This window comes from Pezoporus flaviventris, unplaced genomic scaffold (genome assembly GCF_033815535.1).
Source record: "Pezoporus flaviventris isolate CSIRO_AGI_PZ_B2104156 unplaced genomic scaffold, CSIRO_AGI_Pfla_v1 ptg000077l, whole genome shotgun sequence".
NCBI classification, from domain to species: domain Eukaryota; kingdom Metazoa; phylum Chordata; class Aves; order Psittaciformes; family Psittacidae; genus Pezoporus; species Pezoporus flaviventris.
Window position 1 is genome coordinate 245074 of NW_026892625.1, and position 12794 is coordinate 257867.

At 42.1% G+C, this 12794-nt stretch overlaps 2 protein-coding genes across 3 annotated transcripts in view; both read right to left on the bottom strand.

Annotated features, from left to right (window-relative positions):
• The window catches only part of LOC133279422 (transcription initiation factor TFIID subunit 4-like), a 243767-nt gene that overhangs the window by 162270 nt on the left and 68703 nt on the right, over positions 1–12794 (bottom strand). The window contains exon 10 of the mRNA XM_061473128.1: positions 8132–8295. Coding sequence (XP_061329112.1) covers positions 8132–8295 — 164 coding nt within the window. The remainder of the gene's footprint in view (positions 1–8131; positions 8296–12794) is intronic.
• LOC133279421 (granule associated Rac and RHOG effector protein 1-like) overlaps positions 1–12794 on the bottom strand; it is a 340966-nt gene that overhangs the window by 131732 nt on the left and 196440 nt on the right. The gene's annotated exons all lie outside the window — the stretch shown is intronic.

Here is a 12794-nt window from a genome sequence, read left to right on the forward strand (position 1 = left end):
TCTTTCCTGTTAGGGTGGTGAGGCACTGGAACAGGTTGCCCAGGGAGGTTGTGAATGCTCCATCCCTGGCAGCGTTCAAGACCAGGTTGGACGAGGCCTTGGGTGATATGATTTAGTGTAAGGTGTCCCTGCCCATGGCAGGGGGGTTGGAAATAGATGAACAGTCAGCTGATCGGAGCTAGCCTAGCTAGAGCCACAACCGGCACGCTTCAGCGACCGCGAGGATCAACGGAGATTAGGAAAATCAGAGGGAATAGCGCAGAGACATCGCGATTCCCGACATCTCCCGATCCCCGAAACCCCAGCAGCCCTTGCGAGAGAGCGGCTGACGTGGCGGGGGGCGTTCCCACGATGACGGTGACCACTCCCCTGCCGCTTGCCTTGAAAGAGCCTTTGAGAGGGAAGGGACCGGTCGCTGCCTACCAGGCGCAGGGAGGAACAAGCAGGTCGTGTTGCTGACCCTGTTGCTGGTGTCCGACTGCGGACCAATATGGTCGCCTCCAGAAAGAGAGTTTGCAGTAAGAAGACTGCAGCAACTCAGACAGAGACCCCGTCCCAAACCGTGGCTGTTCAGGTCTCTGGATGCAGGGAGTGCCAGAGCCTGCTGCTGCTGGGGGAGGGAGGACAGCATCTTCTGGCATTACCCACCAAGTATATCCAGGTCCCTAATGAAGTTAATACCACAAGTGAGTTTGCCTTTCCCTGAAGCAGGAATAACCCAGACTGTCTTCCCGAGCAAATTCCTTATGTGCACCACAGGAATTTTATCCCCTTCTACAATATATAAAAGTTCTGACTGGGCTGGGCCATCCCTGTTGGCAGATCCTCTGGTGTTGACCAACCAGGTGGCCTTCAGTAAATGTGTATCCCAATATTTTAAAGTCCCACCACCCATGGCTCTCAGTGTAGTTTTTAAATAGCCCATTGTACAGTTCAATTTTCCCAGAAGCTGGTGCATGGTAGGGGATGTGATAGATCCAATCAATGCCATGCTCTTTGGCCCAAGTGTCTAGAATGTTGCTCCAGGAATGAGTCCCATTATCTAACTCTATTCTCCCTGGGGTGCCGTGTCACCACAAAAAAATCTGTTTCCCAAGGCCCAGGACAGTGTTCTGGGCAGTGGAGTGGGGCACAGCATATGTTTCCAGCCATCCGGTAGTTGGTTCTAACATGGTAACCACATGGTACTTGCCTTGGCAGGTTGGTGGGAGTGTGATATAATCAATCTGGAGGCCTCCCCATATTTGTACTTCTGCCATCGTCCTCCATACCAAAGAGGCTTTAACCGCTTGGCTTGCTTAATTGTAGCAATTGCAGTTTATAACGTGGTGGGGCCTCTTCAGCATGCATCACCTCCTCCTCTGGTGACATTCCAAAATCTTTGCCCTCTGGGCAGTCCATGATGACTTCCAGAACTCCTGGATGAGTGAGATTTCTTATTTGAGCTTTTTGTGTAATTAGTGCAGCCCATTACTCCATGTAGCATCGGTTGCATTATGTGTAGAAGAGACCCTGCCTTTGAACATCCAAGCCCAGCATGGGCAACCTGCCAGAGGCTCCAGGAAGGACCATTCTCCCCAGATGCAGTGTAGAGTATATTTTTCACATCTGGCCCAGGGGCTACTGCATGCACTATCTCTCATTTAATTTGTTCAAAGGCTTGTTGCTGCTCAGGGCCCCATTTGAAATCATTCTTCTTCCAGGTCACATGATAGAAAGGGCTTACAGTCAAACTGTAATTCAGGATGTGCATTCTCCAGAACCCCACAACACCCAAGAAAGCTTGTGTTTCTTATTAGTTGGTGGAAACATTGCTGTTATCTTGTTGATCACACCTGTGGGGATCTAGCAACATGCATCTTGCCATTTTATTCCCAAAAATTGAATGGTCCTTGTACAGAAACCTTTCTTTCACAACTGCCAAGAGCCACCACCAAAGACTGAATGATTGTTTCTCTTTTGCAATTTCGTTTATTTCCTCCTTCCCTAGCAAGTGATCCCAGCTGCTTGGCTTCCCATCCTTCTAGTTCATGACCATAGGCCTCATTACCCCAGTATCAAAGCAACCAGGTTATGATGTGCTCCCATGGTCGACGGGGAAAACCTACTTGCATAATCTGCAGCTCAGTTGAGGTCTGGGATTGAGAACTCGCCTCTTCTTCCTCTGATTAATGTAACAATAACTCCTGACCAAATGCTGTTCCTGGTAATAATTGTTTCTTTATATTGCTTCTTCATCCTTTTGTCTTTTACTTGCTTTTCCCTTTACATACAGGGGCAACCAATATTTGCACAAACCGATCCTGTGGTTTAGCTGAAGTGATTACCACTGCGGCTGGAGTGCCTGCAGTACCTGTTGTTGCGGTTAGGGTAGTTGCTGTACTTGTCACTGGTGTTGGTGTAGCTGCTGTGCTTGGAGCTGGAACAGCAGCATTGACTGTTGCGTTTCTGGTTTGAGTAGTGGCAGTACTTGTCACTGGGGTTGGTGTAGCTGCTGTACTTGGCAGAGGGGTTGGCGGAGCTGCTGTATTTGGCACTGCAGGTGGTACAGCTGCTGTATTTGGAGTTAGAGTAGCTACTTTGCCTGTTGCTTTGCCATCAGATCCCAAGACATTTTTTTCCCTTTGAAGGTGATGGATAGTGTAGAACAAGACTCTGTAAGTATAGACCAAGGCCCAGCACACTGCCATGACTTCTCCCTCTCCAGTATGACCGGGATGACAAAAAAATGCATTTACATGCTTTACTAAAATTTCCAGATTTTGCACTTGTTCGGTGGTGAAGTTCCAAAACACTGGAGGGGCTCACTGGCCTAGGTACTTACCCATACTAGCTCACACAACCTGCCACTCATGATTGTCCAGCCTCAGGGAACATCTCTTGGTCCTCCTATATCATCATTTAACCCTAGACAAGACCCAAAGGAGACCCTGCTTAACTTTGGAGGTCAGACTGGGAACACAAGCCAGATCAGTTTCATAATCAATGAGTCTATTGAATTATAAGTCATTACCATAAAGTACAGTGAAACAAGAACATTAGCCCAGGCCCCCCAGCTGATAAACACTAAAACAGCAAATACTGGCTGTTAGTAAGGTACAACATGCTGAAACTCCAAGGTAAAGAGCAACAACTTTGAGAGCCAATAAATCAGCACTGTGATGAGTGACTCTCTCCTTCAGCAGGACTCCATACAGCTGTCTTCCATCTCCAACGCTTTCCCACAATATGGCAGGACCCATCAGTAAACAAGGCATACTGCTTTTCACTTTCTGACAGCTTATTATATGGTAAGGCCTCTTTAGCCCGCATTAACTCCTCCTCTGGTGACGTTCCAAAATCTTTGCCCTCTGGCCAGTCCATGATGACTACTAGAATTCCTGGACGACTGGGATTTCCTATTTGAGCTCATTGTGTAATTAGTGCAGCCCACTTTCTCCATGTAGCATCGGTTGCATGATGTGTAGAGGAAACCCTGCCTTTGAGCATCCAGCCCAGCATGGGCAACCGGCCTACCAGGAGGAGCTGTGCTTCAGCACCAATCACTTCAGAAGCAGCTTGAACCCCCTCATAGGCTGCCAGTATCTCTTTCTCAGTTGGGGTATAGCTGGCATCAGATCCTTTGTATCCTTGACTCCAAAAGCCAAGGGGTCAATCTCAATTTAAAAGCGGCTTAAACTCGCTACTAGCATTCAGTCAGCTGATCAGAGCTAGCCTAGCTAGAGCCACAGCCGGCACGCTTCAGCGACCGCGAGGATCAAGGGAAATTAGGAAAATCAGAGGGGATAGTGCAGAGACATCACGATTCCCGACATCTCCCGATCCCAGAAGCCCTTGCGAGAGAGCGGCTGACGTGGCGGGGGGCGTTCCCACGGTGACGGTGACCACTCCCCTGCCGCTTGCCTTGAAAGAGCCTCTGAGAGGTTCTAGTGGCAATTACAGAGACGTGGTGGGAGAGCTCACATGACTGGAATATAGTCATGGAGGGCTATGTCCTTTTCAGGAAAGACAGGCCAGCCAGGAGGGGTGGTGGGGTTGCTCTTTATGTACGGGAGCAACTACAATGCACCGAGTTCTGTCCAGGGACAGATGACGAGCGAGTTGAGAGTCTGTGGGTGAGAATTAAGGGGCAGGCTGGCAGGGGGGATACTGTTGTGGGTGTCTGTTACAGACCACCAGATCAGGGTGAGGAAGTTGACAAGGCCTTCTACAGGCAGCTGAGAGCGGCCTCACAGTCACAGGCCGTGGTCGTCGTGGGGGATTTTAACTTCCCTGATGTTTGGTGGAAGGACCACTCAGCAACCCAGCCACAGTCCAGGAGGTTCCTCCAGTGTATGGATGATAACTTCCTCCTGCAAATGGTGGATGAGCCGACCAGGAGAGGAGTGCTGCTGGATCTCATCCTCACTAACAAGGAGGGTCTGGTCGAAGCAGTAAGGGTTGAGGGCTGCCTTGGTTGCAGCAACCACGAGATGGTGGAGTTCAGGTGTGGTAGGACTAGTAGAATAGCAAGTAGAATTGCAACCCTGGACTTTAGCAGGGCAAACTTTGGCCTTTTCAAGCAATTGCTAGGGGAAATCCCATGGGCAAGGCTGTTTGAAGGTAAAGGGGCCCAAGATAGTTGGTTGGCATTCAAGGATTGCTTTTTCCGAGCTCAAGATCGGAGCATCCCGACACAGTCAAGGAAGAGGGCCAGGAGACCTGCGTGGCTAAATAGGGAACTGCTGGGTATGCTCAAGTGGAAGAGGAGAGTTTAGAGGTCATGGAAGGAGGGGCTGGCCACTTGGGAGGAATATAAGGCTGCTGCTAGAGGATGTAGGAAGGCAGCTAGGATGACTAAGGCCTCCTTAGAATTAAACCTGGCGAGAAGGGTCAAGGACAGCAAAAAGAACTTTTTCAAATACATGGCAGATAAAACTAACACCAGAGGCAATGTAGGCCCACTGATGAACGGGATGGGTGCCCTGGTGACAGAAGATACAGAGATGGCAGAGTTACTGAAGCCTTCTTTGTCTCTGTCTGCTCTGCTGCAGGCAGTCCTGAAGAGCCCTGTACCCCTAAGACCTTAGATGAAGTCAGGTCAACGGAGCGGTTTGCCTTAGTCGATGAGGAATGGGTTAGAGACCAGTTGAGCAATCTGGACATCCATAAATCCATGGGTCCAGATGGGATGCACCCGCGGGTGCTGAGGGAACTGGCGGAAGTCATTGCTAGACCGCTCTCCATCATCTTTACCAAGTCTTGGGAAACGGGAGAGGTGCCTGAGGACTGGAGGAAAGCAAATGTCACTCCAGTCTTCAAAAAGGGCAAGAAGAAGGAGGACCCAGGTAACTATAGACCGGTCAGCCTCACCTCCATCCCTGGGAAAGTGATGGAACACCTTATCCTTGGTGCCATCTTAAGGCATATCAAGGATAAGAGGGTTATGAGGGGCAGTCAACATGGCTTCACCAAGGGGAAATCATGTTTGACCAATCTCTTAGCCTTTTATGAGGAAATAACACGGTGGATGGATGATGGCAGAGTGGTGGATGTGGTCTACCTTAACTTCAGCAAAGCATTTGACACAGTCTCCCACAGCATCCTCACAGATAAATTGAGGAAGTGTGGTCTGGATGATCGGGTAGTGAGGTGTACTGTGAACTGGCTGAAGGAGAGAAGCCAGAGAGTTGTAGTCTATGGGGCAGAGTCTAGTTGGAGGCCTGTAACTAGTGGAGTGCCTCAAGGGTCAGTACTGGGACCGGTATTATTTAATATATTCATCAACGATTTAGATGAGGGAATTGAGTGTACTATCAGCAAGTTTGCTGATGACACTAAGCTGGGAGGAGTGGCTGACACGCCAGAAGGCTGTGCTGCTATCCAGCGAGACCTGGACAGGCTGGAGAGTTGGGCAGGGAATAACTTGATGAAATATAACAAGGGAAATTGTAGAGTCCTGCATCTGGGCAGGAACAACCCCAGGTTCCAGTATAGGTTGGGGAACGACCTGTTAGAGAGCAGTGTAGGGGAGAGGGACCTGGGGGTCCTAGTGGACGACAGGATGACCATGAGCTAACACTGTGCCCTTGTGGCCAAGAAGGCCAATGGCATCCTGGGGTGTATTAGAAGGGTGGTGGTTAGTAGGTCGAGAGAGGTCCACCTTCCCCTCTACTCTGCCCTGGTGAGACTGCATCTGGAATATTGTGTCCAGTTCTGGGCCCCTCAGTTCAAGAAGGACAGGGAGCTGCTGGAGAGAGTCCAGCGAAGGGCAACGAAGATGATTAAGGGAGTGGAGCATCTCCCTTATGAGGAAAGACTGAGGGAGCTGGGTCTCTATAGTTTGGAGAAGAGGAGACTGAGGGGTGACCTTATAAGTGTCTATAAATATATAAAGGGGGAGTGTCACGAGGATGGAGCCAGGCTCTACTCAGTGGCAAACAATGATAGGACAAGGGATAATGGGTACAAACTGGAACACAAGAGGTTCCACTTAAACTTGAAACTTCTTCTCAGTGAGGGTGATGGAATACTGGAACAGGCTGCCCAGGGAGGTTGTGGAGTCTCCTTCCCTGGAGACATTCAAAACCCGCCTGGGCACTTTCCTGTGTAACATTATGTAGGTGTTCCTGCTCCGGCAGGGGGATTGTACTAGATGATCTTTCGAGGTCCCTTCCGATCTCTAGCATACTGTGATACTGTGATCTTAAGGTCCTTTCCAACCCTAACTATTCTATGATTCTATGATGGGTTCTGTGGCTCTTAAAGGTTCCTGTAAATCCTGCACTTGTAATTAGAACTTCATGTTGTACAGCAATTGTTACACCCAGGTTGTTCATTAAGGCTTATATGGCAATTTTTTTACTGATTTCCTGTTCTTTTTAACAGTTTCATGTGTGCTTCCTTTTATGTTTCCTTACACTTGCATTATCTATTGTGTGAACATTCCCCACAACAGTTACTCAGATTTAACTGAAACCTTGCTGGCTTCCTATCTCAGGTGGTGGTGAACCATCTCACAAAATGCTGCACATATGCTTTCCTAGACAGCATCACATAATGCCATCATCACAATGTGAGAACTACAGCATGCAAAATAATTCATTTCTCTGACTGAGAGCTTAAAAGGGCACTAGTTAAAATACAAGAGTGAAGCTTGACAATAAGTCAATGAAGAACTTTACCTGCAACTGCAATATAAAAAAGGCTTCCATTAGTTCAATGAACACAAATAACATTTCAGAAGTAACCACATGACTTAAAAACCCAACTGTACCAATTTGTAACAGGATTTTTGTTCAATCTCTAAAATTACAGAACTAGATCCCTAAAAATTTGACAGATTTCACTAGTGATATAAGTATAGTTCTAAAAGAACATGATTCACACCCCTAAATAATTTGAGTTTAATATCTTAAGACACTGATAGTTCTGAAAATATTACCAAAATTATGTTGAAAAAGATACATTTAGGTACTAGAACATATATAGAATATTAAGAATGTCATAAAATACATTCTGAGGATACTTACAAACCCTAAAACATCACTAATACTGATGAGTTATTTTTCCGCTAAAGTTTTAAACTTCTGTTTTCAAATGGCAGAATAAATAAATATACTTTATCACCAGGACAAATAAATACACCATTTTGGAAAAAATGCTATGAGAAAATCACTATGAACTTAAATAGATGCAGGTGTTAGGAACTGAGTAACTGGTTTGCATGGGAAAAGCAAATCTTGACAGATAAATTCAACATTCTGTTAAATGCTATTCACAGGTCACTCTGTGACCTATACTACTTACTTTACCTCTCTCTTTCAATCTTCTCATGTGTAAAACATGAAGTAGGATTGTGAGAAATAATGTTTGCAAAGAGCTTTGAGATCCTTGGACACAAAAAACACAGGGAAAGCATGAAGTTTAAAAGCACCAGTATACTATTTTTTTGCAACTTGATATAACTAAACTGTGGGAATACAGAAGATGTGAGGGACGTAACCAGACTAAGTGACTTTTATCACAAAAACCTTGAAAATTTAGTAATACAAGATCATGTAATAAAATGCTTAAAAAACAATCTTAAGTGCTAAGCATAATCTGTTACTCCAAAGGAAACACTATCAAAAGGAAAGGACATGGTTCTCACCCATTTCAAGTATGCGTTTATGTAGAGGTACAGCAGCAAGAAAGGGTTCATCTTTACAGGACTGTATCTGGGTTCCAACCAAGTCAGAGTTGGTAGCCATAATGCAGGCACTTTCTTCATTAACACCAGCCACAGAGACAACATCATTGACATCATCATCATCTCTATAATAACAAAAGCAAAACAATAATTCTGCATGTGGTATATTCATTTTGTATATTATCTGCTTCTCAAGAAGTCATCGTCATTGCAACATACCCGGTGGCTGGGCCAACTTGAGGCACAACCACCAAGTTCACAATTTTCATAGAATATATTCTAAATTCAGAAATAACTAAATATTTCTTTGAACACATTAGGAAAACTTTAGAAGCAGGACAATTTGTCTGTACCAGAAGGTGTGACAGAGGTGTCCTTTCTTCATCTGAGAGTCAATGATATTAATGAAACCGGGATGGTCAGGCAATGATCACCACTAAAGACAGAGAGCATTTGGCTATTCTCTTTATGCTGAAAACTAGGAGTAAAATTATAAAATAAATAAAAAGACCATAGACATTAAAAGCAAAAACATGAATTTGGAATCCTGCACTGTTTCACAAGTTCCTATCAAAATGGGCACCAAAGTATTTTCAGCAATTGTCAGGAAAGATTCTTTGACCATGTAAGTCATAGGTAAGTTTAGGTTCCAAGTGTGGTTTGAATATGCACGGGTATTTTTCTATGGCAACATACAAAAATCAGCTGAATATGTCAAGTAGTTTTAGAAAAATGAGCTGCATTTGAGAAGATCTTAAGGTCCTTTCCAACCCTAACTATTCTATGATAAGATGATAGCAGCACTTCACTTATTTGCTCTTCAATACCATTCCTAACAGCTTGAGGAAGTACTGACTAACAAATCTGAGTTACCACACCTGTATCTCCCAAGCATCTTTTACATCTATGAGGTATGAGTCATAACTGTGGAAAAAACTATCTGTTTTTGGTACATTCTGTTTAGGAGCTGTTACTGACAAGAACACTGTATTTCAGCATATTCTAGGAGTCATTACACAACTTTTGAGATATATATATGGAAAAGATTCACGTACATCCAAGTCCAGACTCCAACTACTGCATGAAGCAAGCAAATAAAAGCTTAATTTGAAAGATTTAAGAAAAAAAAAATTACATAGATGTCATCCTAAAATACTTTTTGTCACTTGTAACAAGTTTAATGCCTACAGTAAAAAACAAAAGCTACAAGTAAGGTCTGAGGACAAAAGGAGATAAATCTAGAAATTCATTATCTAAGTCCTCCCTATCCTCCTATACTCTCCTTGATATCTGCACTACAACAGCCAATTTTGGTGGAAGACTTCTATGGTTTGTTAGATACTGCTTTTTTTCAAGAAGGGATTTTTGCTGGTATAAACCTAGATAAATGTGCTGAACACTTGAGGCAGAAAATGTAAAATTTTACAATGATCATCAGAAAAATGCTACACAAATGAGCTTTTATTATTTCCCATGAGTGCTAAGCACTTGATCTCTAAGAATGAAATTCCTGAGGACAATGTCACAAAACTGATCTCCCACCTTGATAGTTTTCATGCTGAGTCTAAAGGATTTTAATTTTCACATTTCACATGGTATGTATGTGATACTCATAGGAGGGCCACAAGACCTGCCATGAAGAAACTGGCCTCCTATGCATTCAGTGCATGGATGACCAAAGTAGTCTTTGGCCTTGTCCAACCAGCTGTGATACTGCCCCCAAATATCACAGCTGATAAATGTACTTGGCCATATAACAGTTAACAATGACTTAAATATTTCAGTGACAAATTCAAAAGATTCTAACTAAAATTTGAAAAACAGGAACTAAAGCTGAAAAAATGGGGGAAACTAAGATTTTGGGGGCTTAAAAACCTCAGCACTTGAAACAGAATGAACATCACCCAAGGTAATCTACCCAGGACTCACAAGGCCTAAATCCATCAGGTCTTTTAAACAATGGCAAAATCAAATTCAGTTAAAAGGAAGTTCTCATAACACAAACTCAAAACTATGTAAGATAGTAAAAGCTACTGGAAACCAGATTTGAGCCCAGAACTTCATCTTCTTCAAGCAAAGATCCATACAAAAACCAAGATAGCATTCTTGACTTCAAGAAAACAATTTTTAAGAGAAGTTTATACTGATCTCTACTTTTACTTAATAGCTGAGAAGTACGATCTATCTTGTACCTTCCTTTTGCTTAGCATTTTAGCTATTACAATTTTAATTCAGAGTACAGATCTGAGACCACATTATAAATAAACAAATATTGTTTTAAATAAGACCACACAATTGATTTGGGCACAAACCAGGATTCCAATGAAATTACCAAAATCAATGCAACTGCACCTATAATGATCATCACTAATTTCTGGAGAGAATAATTTTCTTCCATCTTACATTAACAATCTAATGTGAGTACATCTTCTTCTGTTTTTGTTTTAAATGTTACATGGAAGATAGATATAAGATATCTTAATCATAGTTGGGACTACAATTTTTTTCAGTCTAAAGGGGAAAACTATCAAAATAGGTTTTTTTGACCTTGAGGAACTTCATGAATTAAAGCTTGGATTTGGATACTGAAACACACACATTTACATATTAAGAGGGCTGGCATTCTCACAAAACTATTATTTCCTAGGAAAGTCAACTTTTAAGTCCAGAGTGAGTTTTCAGAATTCATTCTGTGGAACAAAGAGGCCATCCAGTGGTCATCTAGATTGATAATCACTGTCTATCTTTCCTTTTTCATCCCAGAACAGTATTTAACTATTTCATATTTCTTGGTGTATATTACTGTTCTCATATTAATTATATTGTTTCAGTAATTATTTCTGTTTTTTACTGGATTAAATTCCAAGTCTTATGGGATAAATCTAACATTCCAACATACATGCTATTTTTAAGAAGATAGCATGGTTTCTCAAATTCTTTCGAAATGCAAGCTACATCTTAAAATAGTCTAAGAGTTTAGCTCTCTCCTACATTCAACCTCTTGTAACACCTCCCCTCTCTTCTTCATTAAAAAGATTTGTGCAATTACAAAAAATAATCTTATCTGAAAATAAGAAAGAAAAATCAAAGTATTTGCACAGTTGTCCATAACACATTAAGAATTGTTCTGTCCACTTCTTGCCTTGTACATGCAATGCCACTGAGCCTTACTCAATACAGTTAGGAAGTAGTAGGATAATACAGGAGTGCAAACATGTATCTCCATCCTTGGAGATATGTAGATTGGACCAGTCCCTGATCTAACCAAACCTGCTCTGAGTCAGAAGTTCATCTTGTTGACCTCCCAAGGTCCCTTCCAGATGAAATTATTTTGACTCAGTATCAAGGGGAACAAATGTTTCCACTAGTTCTTTATATTTGCCACAGTCTGAACTATGGCTAATAAGTACTTTGACAGTTTGATACTTTCACTGTCATCAATGGTAGATTATGTTAGTATGTTCATCTCTCTTGACTACAGAAATCTCTAGCTGACTATTATGGTGAAAGTGCAAGTCTGGATGTCTACTGTAAAACAAACAATTATAAAAAACAGAATTCAAATTTCTATCCTTAGGTATTAACACAGTTGAAAAGTCAACTAGATGGAGTTGTCTGTAGCTCTCTGAAAAAATTAGCAGCAATAAAGTTTAATACTGAAAAGGTAACAAAATTTCATCAATACAACTTTCTTACAGAAGTTCCGAGTTGAAAACTTTGAATTATAGAATAGCTACTATAATATCCATATAAGAGTTCATTAATAAATGCTGACATTAAAGACTAAGCTGTAATTTGCAAAATTCCTCATTGCTACATCTTTTATTTAATTATTTCTTCTATTTTCCACAGTCCAGAACAGAGGAAACTGGAAATCAAGTTTACATTTCCATTTCTAGTGACCAACATTTTACTCACAAAAATGAAAAGCACAAGTAAGCTATTTTTAAAAAAGCAGAATATAAAATAATGAAACAAATAATAAAACACTAGGGGCAAAAAAATTTATACGTAACTATTTTTCAAAAATCTTGCTTTGCCTCAGATGCCAGTTTGCCTTCTGGCTAAAAAACACATTCTTCACACACACTGGGAATGTTGAGGAAAATTAGTCAGCATTCAGAGGATTAATACAGATTTCCAGCTCTGTGCCCTCAGACATCTATTTGTCCTCGGGAGAGGTTAGGGGTTGAAATGTAAATACGCAAACAACTGAATTCTTTGTTAGGAAAACAAGGAAAAGCTTTATCTTTGCTGTTTTTTAATAAATCCTTGTAATTTTATGGACTTATTTAAATTCAGCTTTGTGTCTTACTATTTTGAAGGAGAAAATGATGAAAGGAAACAAGAACATTCATTCTGACTAAAATTTGTTCTCTAGAGGAAAAATGACATACACCCTTGACAGCTTATTTACCCAACTCACTAAAGATTTATTGATTTATGAATCAGTGCCTTAAGCATTTGCTTCTCCCCAAGGGAAAATTAGCAATTCCAGCTAACCTAATATATTCTATGTATAAATTAAGTGAATGCAAGAATCAGTCCTGGCACAGTTTACAACATCCAGTTAAAAAAATGCTGTCCCTTTTGGTGTATGTAAATTTGAAAGCTATACTAACAA